At 34.7% G+C, this 15,656-nt stretch overlaps 1 protein-coding gene across 8 annotated transcripts in view; it reads right to left on the bottom strand.

Moving 5' to 3' along the window:
- Positions 1-15,656, bottom strand: part of MAPK10 (mitogen-activated protein kinase 10) — a 361,702-nt gene that overhangs the window by 64,831 nt on the left and 281,215 nt on the right. For 2 of the 8 annotated variants that reach the window (XM_060147176.1, XM_060147170.1), the window contains one exon: positions 11,154-11,225. The exons of the other annotated variants lie outside the window; for them this stretch is intronic. In XM_060147176.1, the coding sequence (XP_060003159.1) occupies positions 11,154-11,225 (72 nt within the window). The remainder of the gene's footprint in view (positions 1-11,153; positions 11,226-15,656) is intronic. 8 annotated transcript variants of the gene reach the window in all.

The following is a 15,656-nucleotide window of genomic DNA, read 5'->3' as shown; positions in this document are numbered from 1 at the left end:
CCAAAGGCAAGAAACTCCCCACGTACCTGGGTAGGGCAAAAGAAAAAAGAATAAACAGAGACAAAAGAATAGGGACAGGACCCGCACCAGTGGGAGCGAGCTGTGAAGGAGGAAAGGTTTCCACACGCTAGAAGCCCCTTCGCGGGCGGAGACTGTGGGTGGAGTACGGGGAAAGCTTCGGAGCCACGGAGGAGAGCGCAGCAACAGGGGTGCGGAAGGCAAAGTGGAGAGATTCCCGCAGAGGATCGGTGCCGACCAGCACTCACCAGCCCGAGAGGCTTGTCTGCTCATCTGCCAGGGCAGGCGGGGGCTGGGAGCTGAGGCTCGGGCTTCGGAGGTTGGATTCCAGGGAGAGGACGGGGGTTGGTGGTGTGAACACAGCCTGAAGGGGGCAAGTGTGCCACAGCTAGCCGGGAGGGAGTCCAGGAAAAGGTCTGTAACTGCCAGAGGCAAGAGACTTTTTATTGCCTCTTTGTTTCCTGGTGCGCGAAGAGAAGGGATTAAGAGCACTGCTTAAAGGAGGTCCAGAGACGGGTGTGAGCCGCAGCTATCGGCGTGGACCCCAGAGATGGGCATGAGACGCTAAGGCTGCTGCTGCCACCAAGAAGCCTGTGTGCAAACACACATCACCAACCACACCTCCTCTCCTGGGAGCCTGTGCACCCCGCCACTGCCAGGGTCTTGTGATCCAGGGACAACTTCCCCGGGAGAACACACGGCGCACCTCAGGCTGGTGTAATGTCGCCCCAGACTCTGCCACTGCAGGCTCGCCCTGCATCCGTACCCCTCCCTCCCACAGGGCCTGAGTGAGCCAGAGCCCCCAAATCAGCTGCTCCTTTAACCCTGTCCTGTCTGAGCGAAGAACAGACGCCCTCAGACGACCTACATGCAGAGGCGGGGCCAAATCCAAAGCTGAACCCCAGGAGCTGTGTGAACAAAGAAGAGAAAGGGAAATTTCTCCCAGCAGCCTCAGGAGCAGCGGATTAAATCTCCACAATCAACTTGATGTACCCTGCCTCTGTGGAATATCTGAAGAGAAAACGAATCATCCCAAATTGAGGAGGTGGACTTTGGGAGCAATGATATATATATTTTTTTCCCCTTTTTCTCTTTTTGTGATTGTGTATGTGTATGCTTCTGTGTGTGATTTTTGTCTGCATAGCTTTGCTTTTACCATTTGTCCTAGGGTTCTGTCGTCAGTTTTTTTTTTTTTTAGTATAATTTTTAGCACTTGTTATCATGGGTGGATTTGTTTTTTGGTTTGGTTGCTCTCTTCTTTCTTTCTTTCTTTTTTTTTTAACTACTTAAAAATTATTTTTTAAATAATTCTCTTTTATTTTAATAAATATTTTATTTTATCTTCATCTTTCCTTCTTTCTTCTTTTTCTCCCTTTTATTCTGAGCCGCATAGATGACAGGCTCTTGGTGCATCAGCAAGGTGTCAGGGCTGTACCTCTGAGGTGGGAGAGCCAAGTTCAGGATACTGGTCCACAAGAGACCTCCCAGCTCCATGTAATATCAAACAGCGAAAATATCCCAGAGATCTCCATCTCAATGCAAAGACCCAGCTCCACTCAATGACCAGCAAGCTACAGGGCAGGACACCCTATGCCAAATAACTAGCAAGACAGGAACACAACCCCATCCATTAGCACAGAGGTTGCCTAAAATCATATGAAGGCCACAGACACCCCAAAACACACCACCAGACGTGGACCTGCCCACCAGAGAGACAAGATCCAGCCTCATCCACCAGAAAACAGGCACTAGCCGCCTCCACCAGAAAGCCTACACAACACACTGAACCAACCTTAGCCACTGGGAACAGACACCAAAAACAACGGTAACTACGAACGTGCAACCTGCACAAAGGAGACCCCAAACACAGTAAGTTAAGCAAAATGAGAAGACAAAAAAACACACAGCAAATGAAGGAGCAAGGTAAAAGCAGACCAGACCTAACAAAGGAAATAGGCAGTCTACCTGAAAAAGAATGCAGAGTAATAATATTAAGATATCCAAAATCTTGGAAATAGAATGGAAAAAATACAAGAAACATTTAACAAGGACCTAGAAGAACTAAAGAGCAAACAAACAGTGATGAACAACACAATAATTGAAATTAAAAATTCTCTAGAAAGAATCAATAGCAGAAGAACGGATAAGTGACCTGGAAGATAAAATAGTGGAAATAACTACTGCAGAGCAGAATAAAGAAAAAAGAATGAAAAGAACTGAGGACAGTCTCAGAGACCTCTGGGACAACATTAAATGCACCAACATTCGAATTATAGGGGTCCCGGAAGAAGAAGAGAAAAAGAAAGGGACTGAGAAAATATTTGAAGAGATTATAGTTGAAAACTTCCCTACTATGGGAAATAGTTAATCAAGATCAGGAAGCACAGAGAGTCCCATACAGGTTAAATCCAAATAGAAACACGTCAAGACACATATTAATCAAACTATCAAAACTTAAATACAAAGAACAAATATTAAAAGCAGCAAGGTAAAAACAACAAATAACACACAAGGGAATCCCATAAGGTTAACAGCTGATCTTTCAGCAGAAATTCTTCAAGCCAGAAAGGAGTGGCAGGACATATTTAAAGTGATGGAGGAGAAAAACCTACAAACAAGATTACTCTACCCAGCAAGGATCTCATTCAGATTTGATGGAGAAATTAAAACCTTTAAAGACAAGCAAAAGCTGAGAGAATTCAGCATCACCAAACCAGCTTTACAACAAATGCTAAAGGAACTTCTCTAGGCAGGAAACACAAGAGAAGGAAAAGAACTACAATAACGAACCCAAAACAATTAAGAAAATGGTAATAGGAACATACATATCAATAACTACCTTAAATGTAAATGGATTAAATGCTCCCACCAAAAGACATAGACTGGCTGAATGGATACAAAAACAAGACCTGTATATATGCTGTCTACAAGAGACCCACTTCAGATATAGGGACACATACAGACTGAAAGTGAGGGGGTGGAAAAAGATATTCTATGCAAATGGAAATCAAAAGAAAGCTGGCGTAGCAATTCTCATGAGACAAAATAGACTTTAAAACAAAGATTATTACAAGAGACAAAGAAGGACACTACATAATGATCAAGGCATCAATCCAAGAAGAATATATAACAATTGTAAATATTTATACACCCAACAGAGGAGCACCTCAATACATATGGCAAATACTAAGAGCCATAAAAGGGGAAATAGACAGTAACACAATAATAGTAGGGGACATTAACACCCCACTTTCAACAATGGACAGGTCATCCAAAATGAAAAAAAATAAGGAAACACAAACTTTAAATGATACATTAAACAAAAAGGACTTAATTGATATTTATAGGACATTATCCAAAAACAACAGAATACACATTCTTCTCAAGGAACATTCTCTAGGATAGATCATATCTTGGGTCATAAATAAAGCTTGGGCAAATTTAAGAAAATTGAATTCATATCAAGTATCTTTTTCAACCACTACGCTATGAGACTAGATATCAATTACAGGAAAATATCTGTAAAAAATTACAAACACATGGAGGCTAAACAATACACTACTTTATAACCAAGAGATCACTGAAGAAATCAAGAGGAAATAAAAAAAAAATCCTAGAAAAAAAGGACAATGAAAACACGATGACCCAAAACCTATGGGACGCAGCTAAAGCAGTTCTAAGGGGGAAGTTTATAGCAATACAATACTACCTTAAGAAACAAGAAACATCTCAAATATACAATGTAAACTTACACCTAAAGCAATTAGAGAAAGAAGAACAAAAAAACCCCAAAGTTAGCAGAAGGAAAGAAAGCATAAAGATCAGATCAGAAATAAAGGAAAAGGAAATGGAGGAAACGATAGCAAAGATCAATAAAACTAAAAGCTGGTCCTTTGAGAAAATAAACAAAATTGATAAACCATTAGCCAGACTCATCAAGAAGAAATGGGAGAAGAATCAAATCAATAGAATTAGAAATGAAAAAGGAGAAGTAACAACTGACACTGCAGAAATACAAAGGATCATGAGAGATTCCTACAAGCAACTCTTTGCCAATAAAATGGACAACCTGGACGAAATGGACAAATTCTTAGAAAAGCACAACCTTCCGAGACTGAACCAGGAAGAAAAAGAAAATCTGAACAGACCAATCACAAGCACTTAAATTGAAATTGTGATTAAAAATCTTCCAACAAAAGGAAACGATAACAAAGATAAATAAAACTAAAAGCTGGTTCTCTGAGAAGATAAACAAAATTGATAAACCATTAGCCAGACTCATCAAGAAAAAAAGGGAGAAGATAGAAATCAATAGAATTAGAAATGAAAAAGGAGAAGTAATAACTGACACCGCAGAAATACAAAAGATCACGAGAGATTACTACAAGCAACTCTATGCCAAAAAAATGGAAAACCTGGAAGAACTGGACAAATTCTTAGAAATGCACAACCTTCCGAGACTGAATCAGGAAGAAATAGAATATATGAACAGACCAATCACAAGCACTGAAATTGAAACTGTGATTAAAAATCTTCCAACAAACAAAAGCCCAGGACCAGATGGTTTCACATGCGAATTCTATCAAACATTTAGAGAAGAGCTAACACCTATCCTTCTCAAACTCATCCAAAATATAACAGAGGGAGGAACACTCCCAAACTCATTCTACGAGGCCACCATCACCCTGATACCAAAACCAGACAAGGATGTCACAAAGAAAGATAACTATAGGCCAATATCACTGATGAACATGGCTGGAAAAATCCTCAACAAAATAGTAGCAAACAGAATCCAACAGCACATTAAAATGATCACACACTACGATGCAGTGGGGTTTATTCCAGGAATGCAAGGATTCTTCAATATATGCAAGTTAATAAATGTGATACACCATATTAACAAACTGAAGGAGAAAAACCATATGATCATCTCAATAGATGCAGAGAAAGCTTTTGACAAAATTCAACACCCATTTATGATTAAAAAAACCTCCAGAAAGTAGGCATAGAGGGAATTTTCCTCAACATAATAAGGGCCACATATAACAAACCCACAGCCAACATCGTCCTCAGTGGCGAAAAACTGAAACCATTTCCATGAAGATCAGGAACAAGACAAGGTTGCCCACCCTCACCACTATTATTCAACATAGATTTGGAAAATTTAGCCACAGCAATCAGAGAAGAAAAAAAAATAAAATGAATCCAAATCGGAAAAGAAGAAGTAAAGCTGTCACTCTTTGCAGATGACATGATACTATACATAGAGAATTCTAAAGATGCTACCAGAAAACTACTAGAGCTAATCAATGAATTTGGTAAAGTAGCAGGATACAAAATTAATGCACAGAAATATCTTGCATTCCTATACACTAACAGTGAAAAATCTGAAAGAGATTTAAGGAAACACTCCCATTTTCCACTGCAACTAAAGGATTAAAATATCTAGGAATAAACCTATCTAAGGAGAAAAAAGACCTGTATGCAGAAAAGTATAAGACACTGATGAAAGAAATTAAAGATGATACAAATAGATGGAGAGATATACCATGTTCTTGGATTGGAAGAATCAACGTTGTGAAAATGACTGTACTACACACAGCAATCTACAGGATCAATGCAATCCCTATCAAACTACCACTGGAAGTTTTCATAGAACTAGAATAAAAATTTCACAATTTGTATGGAAACACAAAAGTCCCCGAATAGTCAAAGCAATCTTGAGATAGAAAAATGGAGTGGGAGGAATCAGGCTCCCTGACTTCAGAATATACTACAAAGCTACAGTAATCAAGACAGTATGGTACTGGCACAAAAACAGAAATATAGATCAATGGAACAGGACAGAAAGCCCAGAGAGAAACCCATGCACACATGGTCACCTTATCTTTGATAAAGGAGGCAAGAATATGCAGTGGAGAAAGGACAGCCTCTTCAATAAATGGTGCTGGGAAAACTGGACAGCTACATGTAAAAGAATGAAAGTAGAACACTCCCTAACTCCATAGACAAAAATAAACTCAATATAGATTAAAGACCTAAATGTAAGGCCAGACACTATGAAACTGTTAGATGAAAACATTGGTAGAACACTCTATGACATAAATCACAGAAAGATACTTTTTGACCCACCTCCTAGAGAAATGGAAATAAAAACAAAAATAAACAAATGGAACCTAATGAAACTTCAAAGCTTTTGCACAGCAAAGGAAACCATAAACAAGATGAAAAGACCACCCTCAATGGGAGAAAATATTTGCAAATGAAGCAACTGACAAAGGATTAATCTCCAAAATTTACAAGCAATTCATGCAGCTCAATATCAAAAAACAAACAACCCAATCCAAAAATGGGCAGAAGGCCTAAATAGACATTTCTCCAAAGAGGATATACAGATTGCCAACAAACACCTGAAAGAATGCTCAACATCATTAATCATTAGAGAAATGCAAATCAAAACTACAATGAGATATCATCTCACACCAGTCAGAATGGCCATCATCAAAAAATCCACAAAGAATAAAAGCTGGAGAGGGTGTGGAGAAAAGGGAACCCTCTTGCACTGTTGGTGGGAATGTAAATTGTTATAGCCGCTATGGAGAACAGTATGGAGGTTCCTTAAAAAACTAAAAATAGAACTACCATACGACCCAGCAATCCCACTAGTGAGCATATACCCTGAGAAAACCATAATTCAAAAATAGTCATGTACCAAAATGTTCATTGCAGCTCTATTTCCAGTATCCAGGACATGGAAGCAACCTAAGTGTCCATCAAGAGATGAATGGATAAAGATGTGGCCCATATATACAATGGAATATTACTCAGCCATAAAAAGAAACGAAATTGAGTTATTTGTAGTGAGGTGGTTGGACCTGGAGACTGTCATACAGAGTGAAGTAAGTCAGAAAGAGAAAAATAAATACCATAGGCTAACACACATATATGGAATCTAAAAAAATGGTCATGAAGAACCTAGGGGCAAGACTGGAATAAAGACACAGACCTACTAGAGAATGGACTTGAGGATACGGGTAGGGGGAACGTTAAGCTGGGACAAAGTGAGAGAGCAGCATGGACATATCTACACTACCAAATGTAAAATAGGAAGCTAGTGGGAAGCAGCCGCATAGCACAGGGAGATCAGCTCGGTGCTTTGTGATCATCTAGAGGGTTGGGATAAGGAGGGTGGGAGGGAGGGATACTCAAGAGGGAAGAGATATGGGGACATATGTATATGTATAACTGATTCACTTTTTTATAAAGCAGAAACTAACACACTACTGTAAAGCAATTATACTCCAATAAAGACGTTAAAAAAAAAAAAAGGAAGGGTAGTAGTGGTATAGAGATAGACAAGCTAGTGGAACAGAATATAGAGCCCAGAATCTAATACCCCTTCCCCCAAAATGTGAAAACTTATAGGTCAATGAAGAAATAATAAGTCAGTAAATGAAACTGAAATCCCTCTTTCACATCATACAGAAAAATCATTTCCAAGTGAACTAAAGGCTTAAATATAAGAGATTAAACTTTAAAACATCCACAGCAAAATTACAAGAGAATATAAAGGCATCAAAGGATTCTTTAACAAGACATAAAAATACATGAACTATAAAAAAATAAAATAAAAACAGATTGCCAAATTCCAAAATCACTATACAATAAAATGGGAAAATAATCTAAATAGAGGGAGAAGATATTTACAACACATAAAATGGACAAAGATTAGGTACTGGAATAAATAAAGAACTCCTACTAATCTGTTTTTTAAAATACAATAGAAAAAATTGTTTTAAAAAACTTTTAAACATATTACCAAGGGGGAAATACTTATGGCCAATAAATAGGGAAAGATGCTTGTAAAGAAAATGTAAATAAAAGCTCCAATGAAATAGAATTTTATACCCAAGAGATTGCTAACAAATTTAAAAACAAATCTGACAAATATCAAGAGTTGGTAAGGATGTTGAGTAGACAGTTACGTTTATATACTTTTACTCTGGAAATCAATCTGATGTTACATAGTCAAGTTTAATATGTGCACACCTATGAGGCCATGCATTTATCATAAAGAACATTGTCCATGTGCTCCAGGAGACATATATTCATTGTTTATGAAAGCAAAAACAAAAACTCAATATATTCCAAAGTCTATTTATAGGAGAATGGATTTATTGTAGAATATTCATAGACTGGAATACTATACAGTAATGAAAATGAATGAACTATTTCTGATGCATCAACATGGATAAATCTTAAAAGTATAATATTAACTTAAAAAAAAGCAAGTCATAAAATAATGATAGTACAATATGTAAAACAGATAAAACTAAATAATATGTTGCTTAGGGTTAAGTATGCATGTGGTAAAAATGTAAGGAAAGTCAAGGACATTGTAAAAACATGTCTTTAGGACTGTGGTGTCCTCTGAGGAAGAGAAAGGATATAATTGAGGAGGAGCACACAAAATAATTCAAAGGTATTGGTAATGTTCTACTTTTTAACCTGAGTGGTAGTATATGTTCGTTCATTTTATTGATCTTCTTCAAAAGCTGTGAATTTAATATTAATTCACTTGTGTAATATAAAATATTTTGTAATTTTTAAAGTAAAATTGTCTGCCAGGGTGAAATTCATTAGGAGATATTCCAATATAAAAGTATCTCAAGAGTTGAATTCTGACTCTTCTGCAGAAAGTTAAACACATTTAATTTGAATAAAATTCAATTAGTATGTATCTTAAAATACATCTATTAACAAAGTAGTATATAAATGAACTGTTTTGGGGTATCAATTTCTCAATGCTAAAAATACTGTGTTGAATTTGTTTAGGCATAAAAGATAAAGGGTATAAGACCTTATTAATATTTCAAGTTTTGCTGTTATTTTATATATTAAGAATATATGTATAGCTCATATTGCAAGGACTTTTATCAATCATTTATTTTGAGAATGTCTTCATATAAATAAGGATATATTGATTAAAAATAATATGACTCCCTATGATATATTGTACAGATGTATACTATACATATTATATATCTAATAGATTTAGATATGATTTTATTGCCACTTTTAGAAAAGTCATATTTAATAATAGGGAATTTTTTAAAAATAAGTAATGTCTTGCATTTTAAGAGCTTAATGTTATGATACTCAGTGTTCATAATTTGCTTGCTTGAAAAGTACTGATTTAAACTTACCTACATGTTTGAAATCGTGAAAAGACCACATCTTACAATGAGAGAAGACGCTTTAGAAAATAATTCCCATTTGCCCTTCAAAAAATTTACAAATGTATCCTTACACAAATGCTCCAGAAATGACCCAATATAAAAATACCAAGCTCAAGTATTGAAAAGACATCTAATATGAGACTTTTTAACATTAGCAGCAACCCAAAGCCTTACTTATAAGGGATTTTGACACCCAAGTTAAGAAATGATAACCAAGCAACTTCTTCCAAAAAATAGATTCTAAGAAATGTTAATCTGTACTTAATAACTCAGTTGTGGAAACCTGATTTGATTTTCTTTAACAGCAAATGAAGGAAAAGTAATGAAAATCAATCATTTTAATTTACAGGTGGCAAATAATTCATTTCAGTCATCAATTATTCAAGCATAATGAACTTCTGAAAAATCAGATTACAGAGTTAACAGATTGAGTCTATTGTTATCAAATGTCTAAAATTAGCCAAAACTTAAGAACTGTTTCATGTTCATATTCAAAGGCCAAACTCAAGTTTATAATTCGTTGGGAATCAAAGAAATCCTGTTTGTTTAAAATCTGGAGGAATTTAGTTTTTGTCACACCAACATACTTTTAAAGAGCATAAACATGAATGTGGCAAATTTATAGATGCTACTTAGTAAAATGCATATGTAGGAGACAATACTGCAATATAGACATAATTTTTTTAGAAATAAATGTGTGCCATATATGAAACTAGACAAAAGTTTTTAGTAAGAGTAGAATTAAAAGTAGTGCAGCTTTATTTTTAACTAAACAAAACATTTCAGGTTAAGATTTTTATTCTACAAACCTGAGTGCCTAACTCAGTCATTTTGTAAATTGGTCCTTTAATACATACAGAGACTATCCATATGTAACTATATATATGTGATATATTAATCCTCAGAGCAAATGGCTAATTATAATATGATTAGGCTATAATATTAGTAATTAGATTTACTTTAATTATACTTTAAAACACCATTACTATAGGCTTGATTTTGTTTTTGAATTATCATTTAAGTAATGATCATTTTATCTTTAGTATGGTGAGGATATAATATTTTCATAAATGACTACATGTAAGAGGATATTTAACTAACTAAAGAAAATAAGTTATTATAAACCCGTACACTAAATCACATTATCCATATCTTTTTAATACTGCAGAGGCTCTAGAATCTTTAATTGCTAATTATTAGCTGCTTAAGAGAGGATCACTTTTACTTATTCAAGTGATGTAAATTTGGTCTCTTCAGATATTTCATATAATCATTATTATTAATGAGGTTTTAATTATTGTACTTGCTAATAATGTGGAGAAAATAAGAGCAGGAATGGAGCTATTATTCCTAGAAATTAAGTAAATGAGAAAAATAATTTTAGAATATCAATTTAAAAATGAAATTCATATGCATGCTCTCTGATTATGTGTTAATAATAAACCTATTACATTTGTGAGTACACATAAATCTAACTGATAAAAGATTTCCATGCCAAGTGAATATTTTTATGATACAAAAGCACAAATATTTAGTCTTAAACTAAAAGATTTTGTCATTTATTATCTAGCTATGAATATAACTTAATTTTAAAACATCTACAAAAAAAGACAGTAAAGAGTATATCACTGTCATTAATTTCATAGGACTAAATTAAGGCAGACCTTTTGATAGCATGTTGAATGTTCCATATTTGATACTGTATTATCCACATAAGATCTTGCTAGGTGACAAGGTTACCCTACCATAATGCCAGCTGGTAAACATTTGACGTTGGAGTCTCCAGAATCCCTCTAATGGCAGTGAGAATATACCATCATCAGTATTGTATTGGACACCAAAAGGAATTGATTGAGAATGATACCCATAGAGACCACTGGCTGCTAAGAAGGATACGATCAGTGCCAGGAAACAGCACTGCACCTTTTATCATTTCTCCCATGATGCACCCTACTGACCACATGTCAACTGAAAACAAAAATGAAATGAAGATAAACAAGAAGACAGGAATAGAACAGCAAATAAACGAAAACACTTGCCTACCCATGCCATGGAGCAACAGTCTGACCTTTTGCTGACTGGATAAGAGGCCAGTCTTACAGTGCTTTAAAACAGTGGATGGGAAGAACACAAGAATGTCGGGACCCTTTCTGCTATGTAACAATGCCACTCAATGCCACCTAATGTATGATAATATTATTTTGCAATTATAATTCAATGATTAATTTAGTTTCTGATTTAAAAGGTCTCATTTGCATTCATCTGCTAGAATCCTACTGATTTGTATTGTAAATTATTTTAGATTGTGTTAATATGGGAAATATGCAAATTGGCTTTTCTTTCATTCTTTTGTATACTATACTTGGAGGAAAAAAAAGAAAGAAAAGCTGAGCTGCCAGCAACCTCAGAAGAAAGGGTTTCTTTTATAAAACACACTTACTCTTACTTATAAATATGAATAAATTTCCAGAAGTGAAATGCCAGTCCAAGAATGAGTGTTTGGAATATGCTGGTTCAGTTTCATTGACTCCCATCAAAGGAGCATGCTTCTAAACTGGAAGCCTTGTCTTATCCTCATAAGCACAGTTGCTTTATAATGGTAAGAAATGCTGGCTTTCAAAACAAGGTGGTTTGATATGAAATGAACAACATGACTTAAAGAGGTGACACTTCTTCTGAGACTGTGAGTCAAAAGAAACCTGGAATTCAAGGTGAAATTACAGTGGTCTCTCTGCTATTGCCAGTTATCATCCAGAACTTAAAACCAGGAAGTTAGGGTAGAGGATACTCAGGGAGGGGCAAAATGGGGAAGCAAGAAAGTGAAATCTTTAACTATACTCGGTTACTCACGCGTTCCTATTAAAACCCAGAAAGAAAGATAGGTCATTCTTATGGGGGAAAATAACCTAGAAGAATAAGGGAAGTTGAGGGGGAACAAATAGGGAAAGGCATTAGGATAGCAGCAGCACACTATAATTTTTCTCCAGTTAGTCTTCAAATGACATCTTGTAATTTGACAGTAACCTTACAGAATTCCTCATAAGATTCTTTCCAGTGTGAAAATCTCAGTCAGGTTAAACTCAAAGTTTCCAAAGTTTGACTTAACATCTAAACAGAGTGATCACTTCAAAGAAATGGTTACACCTTTGAAGGTGATAAGCATACCCAGAGAAGCAAATTAGTTTTGCTTCCATTTTAGGAAAGCAAGTGACATGCAAAAATATCAGGAAAAGATAGAGCAAACAGTTGTGCATCCCTTTATTATTAATGCATTTGTAATTCCAGATAATATCTGTCTCACAAGAGGTTGGTATTGTAACTTGATTAAAGGGGAAAAAAAATCTCTGAAATGGTATTTGCTTTTGAATTGCAAATATTCTTATCATACTGTCCAAAGTGACCAGTCTAAGTTGTTATTTACCATGTATCTATTTTTTATAGATATTGTGGGAGAGATAAAGTAAAAAATATACAGCTATAAACTCAGTAAGCAAGTTTTCTCTTGCCTGCATCCATTCAAACATTTGGAAAAGGCTATTTCTGCCACAAACCTATCTGCTAGTTAGAAAACTTCTATTTCTATTTTTTATTTAATGCAAAAAAAATCTCTTCTATGTTATTTCTGGCAGAAACTCATTTTTTTCTGCTGCAGAACCAACTCCATTGCTTTCTAAGTTACTTCAAGTTACTTCATCTCTCTTTTCATCCGCTAAAATGTGGATGATAGACAGTATTTATCATGTAAAAATTTTTTAAGATGTAAAAGGATTATGCCTGGTAAAGAGCCTTCCACATTGCCTGGTACATAGTAAGTTCTCAATAAATGTTAGTTATGTATCATCATGTATTATATATATATAACTTATATTCATATACATATATAAGTATGTGTATAAATATATACATATATAAATTATATACATATATGCATATATAAATTATATGTTGGAATTAAATATATATAGCAAAGGCTCATTTATTTTATATTTATATAATATTATATTGTATCTTGTATTTATATATATAATTAAGAAAATTTTTCCAATGAGGGAAGCTTACTCACTGGGCAATACTTTTCACTGCTGAAACCACTTAGAAAGGCATTCCACATCACAGCTGACTCTATGGAACTTCTCTCCATTATCTAAACAGGAATTACCCTGTTCCCTAATCCAAATAATAATATTAAAATATGTGAATATAATCTATGATCTCCAACCACTATTCTAAAACTGGAAAATTTTCATCTTTCAGATTAAAATCCTTTGATTTTCACTCTCCCTCAGCTATGCCTTTAAACAACAGCAACAACAATAACAACAGATGACCTACATGGAACCTTAGTCCTGGTATTGCTTCAATATCAGTTGGTTCTAGACTGTTGTTGGTTTAATAACTGCTATATCTCCCAGTTCTCATTTGTGTGGCTCTGCTGGATACAGATATTTCAAAGTAAAAGGAAAACAGTTTTGGAAGTTTATCTTCATGTCAGAAGCTAAAATAGACAATAGATCACAAAGCTTTCACATAAAAATAATGCAGAGAGATATAAACTCAAAATCTGAACTACTGATGAATATACTGAATTCCATTTTCTTTATTTAACGTATCTTTTCTGAGTAATAATGCCCTGGAAATCTCTCCAATTTCCAAATTCCATTTAACTTCCCTCAGGATTCACTATTCCTACAGACTATCCATGCTTATGCCATGGAAATGCTAAGCCTTGTGCCTGGAAATGATAAGCTCTCTTATTATAAATTACAAAAGTAGAGTATATGCACATGAATTTATATAGATTTTTATTACTCAAGGCAGGATGATTTCTCAAGAGAAAGCCATTGCACCAAATTTTATTAATTAGTCATCACAACTAAAACAGGAACTAGGCAATAAAAGAATTTGATACTAAATCTTGTTGGGACCAGGGGTAGTAGTAAGCCTTCCCTCATCTAATATGCATATCTGCTTATCAGGGTGAAACTGGATTATTCTATGAAAATTTCAAGATATTCCAATGAATACTGACTGTGAATAGACCTTAGAAGAAATTGGCAAATTCAATCACAGTTGGAAACTGGATTTTGATGCGTTCTGAGACAGTCTGATATGGTATTTGGGTCTCCATAAGAGTTTTGTACACTAATGCTGCCGAGGTAGAATTCTGGTTGCTTTTATGGTTCTGATTCATTACATTTCCCCTCTCATCATCAGTATTCCCAGAGGCAGAGAGCAGATTCATTTGCAACTGTGACAGGCAGAAACTGAGTCACTTTCCTTAGAAGGAATGTTAAGTAAGTTTTGGTGTTACTAAAATATGGTTATAAGTTTTCTAGGTGAGAAAATCTCAAGTGTATTATTTGTCAGGCATTAGATTATACTAAATTATCTTTTTTCTACTCTAGCCAAGTGGCAGAAATGATATAATATCGGTCGTGGCAGTTTAAATCTAAACAAAGAAAGCACTTTATTGCCACTTCCACACCCCAGTGGCTTGGACTGTGATCTATGATGGAATATTTTTTGGACTAATGTGAGCTTCTAACCAGCAACCTGGCAGATGTTTCCTATCTAGGAGATTATGCGGCTCTGGTAACGCAATTGTGAGACTACACTGTTTTTCTCCTTAACCTAATTATATCTTTATTTAGCATAGGATTCAGACAATGGGATTTGATAAATTTTCTTTCAATGAATACTTCAAAGTACAATAGGAAGAAGATTTGATATGGTTTTCTAAAATCTGAACATCATTTCTTTGAAAAGTTTGTTTTAAAAGTTAATTAGATATTTTACAAATCACATTGTTTTAAACTTCAGCGCAAACATGGAATTATAAAAGGCTACTGATATGTATAAATAAAATGTGAATGTACCTACTTTGCACTTGTGAATCTCAGTAAAAAAAATAAAAAAACATTCACAGAAAACAATGCTAAATATTCTAATTCCAGGAAACAGAGGAAGATTTTCTCCTTGAGACTACCTGTTTAACTTGCTTTTCTTTCTTTATGATTTCTATGGCATCATATTAATGGCTAACCTTTATTTTATAAATGTTATATCACTGATTTGCTTTTTTAACAAAACAGAAGAAAATCATTTAAACTTACAACAGAGGAGAATATCTTTAGCTTTATGTTAAATTATAAATAAAACTGTAGACTAATGAATTTTCAAAATATTCTTTCATAAAAAGACAATTTTTTACTGCAACAAAATATTTTAAATTGTCATCTTTAAAATCGTGTAATTCTGCAGTGTACACAAATAAGGAATTTAAAGAAATCCTGATGTTGAAAAAAATTTTTTTTCTTTAAACTTTTCATGTTCTGATGAATAAATAGTAAATGCTGGCTCTGAGTGTCTCACATTATCACCAAATTAATTACAAGCTCC

This window comes from Lagenorhynchus albirostris, chromosome 4 (assembly GCF_949774975.1).
Source record: "Lagenorhynchus albirostris chromosome 4, mLagAlb1.1, whole genome shotgun sequence".
NCBI classification, from domain to species: domain Eukaryota; kingdom Metazoa; phylum Chordata; class Mammalia; order Artiodactyla; family Delphinidae; genus Lagenorhynchus; species Lagenorhynchus albirostris.
The sequence above is the reverse complement of the archived record's forward strand: the minus strand, read 5'-3'. Positions and strand labels throughout refer to the sequence as shown.